The 8,070-nt window shown below is 44.9% G+C and overlaps 1 protein-coding gene across 1 annotated transcript in view; it reads left to right on the top strand.

The window, feature by feature from the left end:
* Positions 1-7,611: 7,611 nt before the first annotated feature.
* LOC102376194 (RIMS-binding protein 2) overlaps positions 7,612-8,070 on the top strand; it is a 6,498-nt gene continuing 6,039 nt past the window's right edge. Inside the window, exon 1 of the mRNA XM_014518923.2 lies at positions 7,612-7,715. Coding sequence (XP_014374409.1) covers positions 7,612-7,715 — 104 coding nt within the window. The remainder of the gene's footprint in view (positions 7,716-8,070) is intronic.

Raw genomic sequence — 8,070 nt, 5'->3', positions numbered from 1 at the left:
CCCGGGCGCGCCCCCCCCCCGCCGCCGCCCTCGCCCCGGCCTATCTGGCGAGACAAGGCGGGACGGGACGGGACGGGACGGGACAGGGCGCTCCGCTCCTGCCTGGCCGGGAGCCCGCGTCTCCCCTGGGGTGCGCACCGCCGGGCTGCGGGGTCTCCCGCTTCCTCCCGCCCGGCGCTCTCGAGTGCGAGGAGCAGCGTCTCTCAGCCCACCTTTTATTCGCCAATTAAGACATCGCAAAACAAAATAAAATAAACTAAAAATCTTTTTTCTGCAAGCTTTCGGGCTCACGTGCCCTTCCTCGGGCTCGGGGAAAAATAAAGGTGGTAGAAATTCCCCATAGGTAGGACGCTGTGACACAACAGAGCCCTATTGGAAACCTCGGGGTGTATCTGGGAAGGGTGTTGCACACCTCGTTGTGTGGCACCTCACGGCACCCTTGCAGCAGCATCTTGGTTGAGCATCGGTGTATTAATTGCTCCTTTTTTATTAGATCTGTTGGTGTGTGTGATCACTTGGCGGGGGGGCGGGGAAAAACCTTTCTACATTTCCTTTCAAAAGCAATCCCGTGGATGTTCATAACAGTTAGGGCAGTGGTCCCCATTCGTGCTGCTGTCTGGCATTCTCCGACCCGTGTATTGACTATTGCTGTTTTAAATGCGACTGTGCTGCTGCTACGTTTTATTTAACGTTCATCATTTTGAGTCCTCCCCAGGTCTCATACTCCTCTTCCTTGCAACATCTGTGGGAAAGGGAAATGTTATGGACTGAATCCAAGCATTTTGTGAGCTGCAGCTATTCCACCTTGGTCCCTGTTCGAAATGCTGCTGTGTAAGGCATGTGGGGACTTCCAGCAGAGGCTGAAGATGAAGACCCATGTGTGTGGGGGGGTGTGGTGCCCCACTGATCTCTGACTCGACCTGCTGGCAAAGCCCATCATCTGGCATGCTGGCAGCGCAGGCAGTTCAAATGCCAAGCTACTGCTGGCTTCCTCTTTGCAGCAGGGCATTCCTACATGGCCCAGGAAGAACTACGTCTGTGGAGTAGGAGGTACAGGTGGCACAGTCAGCATTAACTCATGCCACTGTTTGTCATGTGCTTTACAGCCCCTTCCTAGAGCAGCCAGTGTAGCTGTTTCCTAGCTCCACACCCCTCCACCTGTCCCCAACAGCTGTTTCCAGCGGTCTGTCCCCAAAGCTGACATTTTTTTCTGGAAGTGCTAACCAACTCCTTGTGCCCTGCAGCGCCCTCCAGTACTGGGCACGACTTCAGCTCACTGAGACCTGGCAGATTTGACTACAGGAGGAAGAGCTCTTCCTCTTCTCAAACTCAGCAGTTTGAAAGAGTGACATTTCTGATTCTGAGAGATTTTGAAGCGTGTCACTAAAAATACAGCATAACATTGTGTAATCATAAAGAGAGGTTAGAATAAATTAACTGACAATTAATTCCCCAAATAATAATTATTACTTAACAATAAAAATTCTTGCACCATTATGGTGCTTTTAATTCCAAGAACTTTACTCACACTGGTTAATGAATTAAACTGTACAACACCCTGGAGAACTAATTTAATTCTTCCCCACCTCATTAGTTGTTCAGTGAAATAATTAGTTTGCAAGATACTCTGAAGAGGAAAGGTGATATTTAAGTGCTAACCGTGATAGTTATTTTATTCTATTATTAGGTAGGTAAGGAGTGGGATATCCATTCAACTGATTATGAAAGTGAAATATGGAGAAGTTAAGTGAAAGGAACAGGCCAACTTGGAGAAGTTGCTGGTACCTGCAGCTGTGCTGCCCAGCTGACGCAAGGAATTTCAGCTGTGCCTGGCAAGCACCAGTGGAAGAAAGGTTGTTATTATTCAGGAGTGAAAAGAGAGGAGGCAGACAAGACAAAAACGCTGCTCTCTGGTAAGCGTTCCTGATGTGTGATTAAAGTGGGGATATTGGAGGTGAAGGTAATTCTAATCCATGACATTTATGGTTTGTAAGTGAAAGTCAGAAGTTCAAGGGAAGATTGCTAACAAATAACTGGTGCTTCCGTTAAGAAAGTAAAACTCCCACCCACCCTACGGTCAACAACTGTCCAACCGTTTCTTAAACAATCGTTGTCCAATGTAGCTGGCTTCACAAATTGCTTCCATTTATCTAAATTATTTTTCCTAGCAAGGTGATAGAGAGCTGTGGGAGAACTGTGAAAACTTATGGGAAGAACCATGTACATCCCATCCCCTGGCTGCTAGCACCCTCATCCTGGTTTCAGGTCAGATTGAACACAAAACTGATACAGTGATGATCATGCCGATGAATCATCTCTTATCCCTGGACAGGGGCCATATCATTATATTCATGCTTTTAAGTCTCTCTGTGACTGGTTAATATTATTCATGTACTGTTTTATAGAAGTAGCAAAAGCTTCTTTTGAGATGGAACTCGGAGTCAGTTACTCCTCTCCCTCCACAGCTTGCCTCTCTACTTCCCCTGTTGTGATGGGACCAGTGCTTTCACCTGTGCTGAACTTTGCAGAAGGTTCCGCATGTGTCTAATCTGGACCATGCTTTTTTTGATCTTCAGGCTTAATTACAGCAAAATGCAATACTTGAAACAAAACTGATTATTTAAAAAAAACACCTCCAAGAAATTTAATATGCATCAGGTATTGACTCAGAAATAGAGTGTCCAGAACACAGGTTTCAGTCCTTACCCTCCAAATTCTTCAATGGACTGGCACAGTGGACTGGAACAGCTGCCTCACTCTGGGCAATAATGATCCCTAATGGCAGTTGTGTTGCTCCTGGGAATATAACTCTCAACCTCAAAAAAGAGGTGCATGAGGAAACTCAGCTTTCCTTCAGCTGACCCCCCCAACAGCAAATCAATCCTCGAAGACGCTAGGCAAATCTCCAATTGTCAAACAGAAAGGAAAAGCCCATTTCTTTGGCCAAGCCTGGTTGCAGTGAAAAACAGTACAAACACCTGTGCAGATCAGAGGGGAAAAGGTAAGAGAAAGACAGATACCTTGTATTGTGCTTTCTTTGTAGAATTTTAAAGAATTCAGTTATCAAAGTGATGAGGGTAATATAAATGCACAGATAGAAACTTGGTTATAGACTCTGTCTCTAATCCTGTAAAGCTAAACTTGCATCTGAGTACTGCTTGTACTAGAATAAATTATTTACATATTAAAAAAAAAAAAACACATCCCAAATCACTTACATGCTTTTCAGCTGCAAGTATCAATAGAGTAAAATATGTAAAATTACAAAGAAATACTTTGTTTAGTTGTTTAATTTTTTAATATAAACTTTTCATTTACATCCCCATACATTTACTTATAAATGCTGTTTTATATCTAGGTTTTGTTGTGTTTTGAGTTGTGCTAAGCAATGAGTTCTGTGCTAAGGTAGTTATTGTAACTTTGATTCTATCTTATTTAAGTATATCTACAGACTTATAAACATGTTTTTTTTCTCCTTTTGTGTCCCTCCCATGACTTTCATGCAATGTATTTTATCATACTAATTCCATCCTATACCAATACCTTCTGCATAATGGAATGTTTCCTAAAGCATTAATGAATAAGAAAATAGAACCTCTAAGTCAATTCTTGCTCCCATAGAAAAGTCCACAACATTCCTAATTCCAAGAAGAAAGCTAGTTGTCAACTTAAAAAGATACCATGTGTGTGTAACAGTCTTAGGATCTGGTATGAGCAGCTTGATGCTCTCAAACTTGATAATGTAAACTACCTTCTAACAGAGAGGCTCACCCATGGATCACTATTCTTCCCATTCAGAATGCTGTGGATTGGCTCCCCTTCCATCTATGATTATATAACACCTAATTTCCAGATGCAGTAATTGCATACATGGAAAGTAAGATTAGTTAATGTGTGTGTATATGTATATTAGCGATTTGCCCATCAAGAATGACAGATGAATTTCAAACAACAAAAACAAACAGATTTTACTTTTTATATTTATTAAATCAATTAAATATGTGTAAAACTTAAATAAAATAGGCTAAACATCTGAAGATACCAATCCCTTCCTGCACTTGCTCTTATCCAGTGGACTGGAGGTGGACCTGCCCATGCTGCTGCCCAGCTGCAGCCTGCACACCTCTTTGCTGGGCAAGGGCAGGCGAGCTCCATACCTTGCAACAGCTGCCCACCTGCACCACCCCCAGGGTGTTTCCTTCCCTGCTCAGGGCTTGAGATGAGGCCCCCGCTGCTCGCCCACTGCCTCGTACTGCTGCATGGCTCTTGCTTTTCCTTAGCTGGCACCTTCCTCTGCCCTCCCTGCCGCACCGGGCTCCCAGCACTCTCCCAGGAGGAGCTCAGTAGAAACAGCTCTGGCCCCTAAATTTTTTCCCAATTCTGGAAGTTGGAATCATCTTGACAGGTCCACTAAACAAATGCTAAGGTTTAGCAAATAAATTTCTCTGAAGACACAAATGTTCTGTCTCTTACAGTTTTCAAGCTATCCACATTTAAAGAGCGTTATGGACAGGCAGACACAGACAGATGGACTAGGCCCTTTAGATATATTATCATCTTCTAGTACAGTTTAGTAACTGGAAACAAGGTGAAGAGCCTGAACAATGGGACTAAGCAGCTTTAATAGTGTGACATTTCTTATAATTACATCTTAAAATGGATAACTTTATGGTTAATTTTATTCTCTATACTTTGTATATATATATTTTTTTCTGATGCATATTTGGTTACACTGTAATGGGTTCTAAAATGTAAATACTATACACAGAAAAAGGTGTATACATAAGTTAATGAACAGAATAGGAGTCACATTCTGAAGATGAGGCCCAATTTGTGTATATTGTGTATATATATATATCTAAATGTGCTGTATAGTATCTGTGGTGTATTGGTTTGTGAACATGTATACCACTGCCCTCTGCTGGAAGCTTTATTTGATTTTTTACAAAACACCATTTATACAAAATAACGGAGTATATTAAGATCAACATCATATTCTAAATCTGAACTGTGTCCGGGATAAAATAATAAAACAATATAACACATAATATGCTGTTAAATATAAATAATGTATAATTACAAAGTCAGCCCGTGAGAAATATAGTAATAATAAATCATCGAAAACCCAAAAGATCTCTCTGATACATTTTTCACCTTTATCAGTCAATCCAAAATAATTTTTGCATTGATTCAATCAGCAATTGGGTAAAAGTGCCAAAAAAGCCCCACTAAAGCACTCAATCTTTACAGATGCTGCAGAGCCAGGTAGAAGTAACCCACTGCCTCTTGTGGGCATGTGCGGGGCTCGGCATAGGAACACACTGAGTTAAAAATAAAGTGTCTCCCTCAAAAAGAAATAAAAGGTGCCTCTGAGTGGTGTAGAACTGGCTGAAGCAGTAGTTTATCCCCTCTACAGCTGGGTTCTCTGCAGTACCTGTTGCAGTAACCCCTGTCAATTTATGACAAGGGACTGGGCTGAACTTATGACATCCCAAGAATTAGCAAGTAGAAAGGTGGCTTCATGCTGTCTTAGTACGTTTCCTTCCTGAACTGCCTGGTGTGTTCCTCCTGTGTAACTGCTGGTCCAAGCCATAAATTCTATATTTAAAAGTGTCTCGCTTCCATCCAGAGGAGCTAAGACAGACAATATTTAAACTGAGTTGGCCTGAGCCAGTCTGACTTGTTCAAGCAACATGATTCCTCACTCAGGTGGAGCATAAAATGTGGCTGTAGTCAATGGATTGCCACAACTTTGTGCATTGGTGGGAGCGGTACAAGTAATGCATTGTATTTTGCCCCTGCACTTGCTTTTCTTGCTTTAAAATTTTATCTGCTTCAGGAAATCGACATATTGCTAATGAGACTCTGATCTGGCAAAACCTTATTCAAGTCTAAATGTTATAATTGGAGTATTCCCATTGAGCACAATGGCTAGTGTTGATGAAGCAAATGATTTCATAGAGACTAAGACTGCAGACCAAGTGCCTTTTCTACATGAGCCCTTAAACCATTTTCAGAAGGCTCTGTTGATGAAAGCTGTTGTCAGCATTGATAATTTTTTAAATGCAAATAGGGTTGTTGTAGTTGCTGCTAATATACTACCTTATCTTGAGCAAGGATGGTGTGTGTGAATGACTAGGACCAGTGATTCTAAAGCTGTCTAGACTTAAGGTATCCCTCCTTGGACTCAAGGTGCCCCTCGGAAAATGCCAGTTCTTAGTTTTCACTCATATTTTTTTTACTATAATAAAATAATAGAGCAATTCCTTTGTGGCAAAGAACTCAGAAACATAACAGGTGAAAATGTTTGTGACACTATGGATTCCTGTTTGAAATCTCTGGGTTGATCTTGTGAATCAAGTTTGCACACCTAACACCCCCAACAGCATGTAGCCCTCTGGGGCGCCCTTGAAAGGATCTCAAGGCACCCTAAGGTGCCACAGCACCTGGTTGGGACTCACTAGCCTGGGAAGCGGTATATCCTGCCTCGTGAGGGGGGCAGCAAGAAACAGAGGGCTCTTAAACAGCTGTTTCCAAATTGTGTGGCTTTAGTCACTGGTGCTACACAGACCTTTTGCAGACTGGTTAAATCATCTACCTGCCTGGTCAAGCTTGGAGGCACTTCAGGGCAAAAGCCAGGGGCAGCCCCTCACTGGTCCCTCCCAGGGCATGGTAGCAGCAAAACAAGGTATAAAAAAACCCAACCCACAACTGTTTTCCCAACATTTGCCAAGGGGACTTTACGCACTGCAGAGAGGCTGGCAGACCCGGTTCTTTCGGTAGATGTGGTATCTTTTATTAGACCAACTAAACTGTTGGAAAAACTATTCTGTGCAAGCTTTTGGACACAAACACCCTTCTTCCAACCAAGGGAGAGTTGGTGTCACGGGTGCTGTCCTGGGTAAAATAGAAGCCAATATGCAACCTGCAGGTCTGTGTAACCTGTCCCCATTTTACCAGCTACCTTTTCCACACCTGCCTGCCTCACACCTACTGCCCCGATCCCCTCTGGTCCTCACTGCCACACATGTGCGTGTTGTGTATCAGCTTCTGGTCTACCCAAGACAGCACGCGTGACACCAGCGCTTTCCCCCCACGCCTGAAGGAGGGGGTTGTGCTCGAAAGCTTGCAAAGAACTATTAGACCAACTCATTCGTTGGAAAAACAAAAGATCCCACATCTGCCCAAACAACGTGGTCTGCCAGCCTCTCTGCAGTGCTTAATTAAAAAAAAAAAAAAATTAAAATCTCTCTATCTATACATCCTCTATCATAGACTTCTATTGCACCTTTTTTTTAAAACCACCTTGAGAAACTTACACACTCGTTACAATAACTGCACCTGCGCCCACACGCACCCACCCTCTGCCTTTCCCTGACCCAAACACAGTCCCTTAGTCCAGGCCCTTTTTTGGGGGTTTCCCCTTCTCAGTTCACTCCCTGTCCTTGTTGTTGTCCATGTTGCTTCCACTGTTGCTGCTCCTGTTGTCCTCGCGGTCTCCAGGCTCAGTCATGTCGCTGTCCCCTTCCCCATGAAAGCCGCGCGCCCTCTGAGGCTGGGGGGGCGCGGCAAGCTCCTGCAGGCGGTGGCGGTGCTGTCAGCAATGGGAGCATGGCGGCAGCAAGCCAGGAGCTCCCACAGGCGGCCACGGTGCTGCCGACGGCGGAGGGGGGAAAGGTGGTGAGCAGCGACCGCCCGCAGGCAGCACTGGCCATGTCGGCGGCACCTTTCCACAGGGGGTGCACCGCCGCACTCGGGTGCACGTGTACTTGTGTGCACCCACTACGCGTCGCCAATGCGCTTCCCTTCTCTGGGGGACTTGGAGCAGCTTGTGCCACGTGCCTCCTTTTCCAGGGGGATTTGGCTGCCCGTAGGACTGGAGTTTGGCTCGGTGCTTAAAGCCAAATTGGCAAATGTTGGGAAAACGTTGGTTTTTTTCTTTTATTCGTTGCCTGCCCGTGTCCTTCGCCCGGCAGCAGCCCTGGCGGCCCGGCCGCCCCAGCACGTGGCCGCGAGGCGAGGAGGCGGGGCCGAGGCTTCCCGCGGCCGGAAGGCGCCAATCAGCGCGGG

The sequence above is a fragment of the Alligator sinensis genome, unplaced genomic scaffold (assembly GCF_000455745.1).
Source record: "Alligator sinensis unplaced genomic scaffold, ASM45574v1 scaffold570_1, whole genome shotgun sequence".
NCBI lineage: Eukaryota > Metazoa > Chordata > Crocodylia > Alligatoridae > Alligator > Alligator sinensis.
This window is presented reverse-complemented; position numbering and strand designations above follow the sequence as displayed.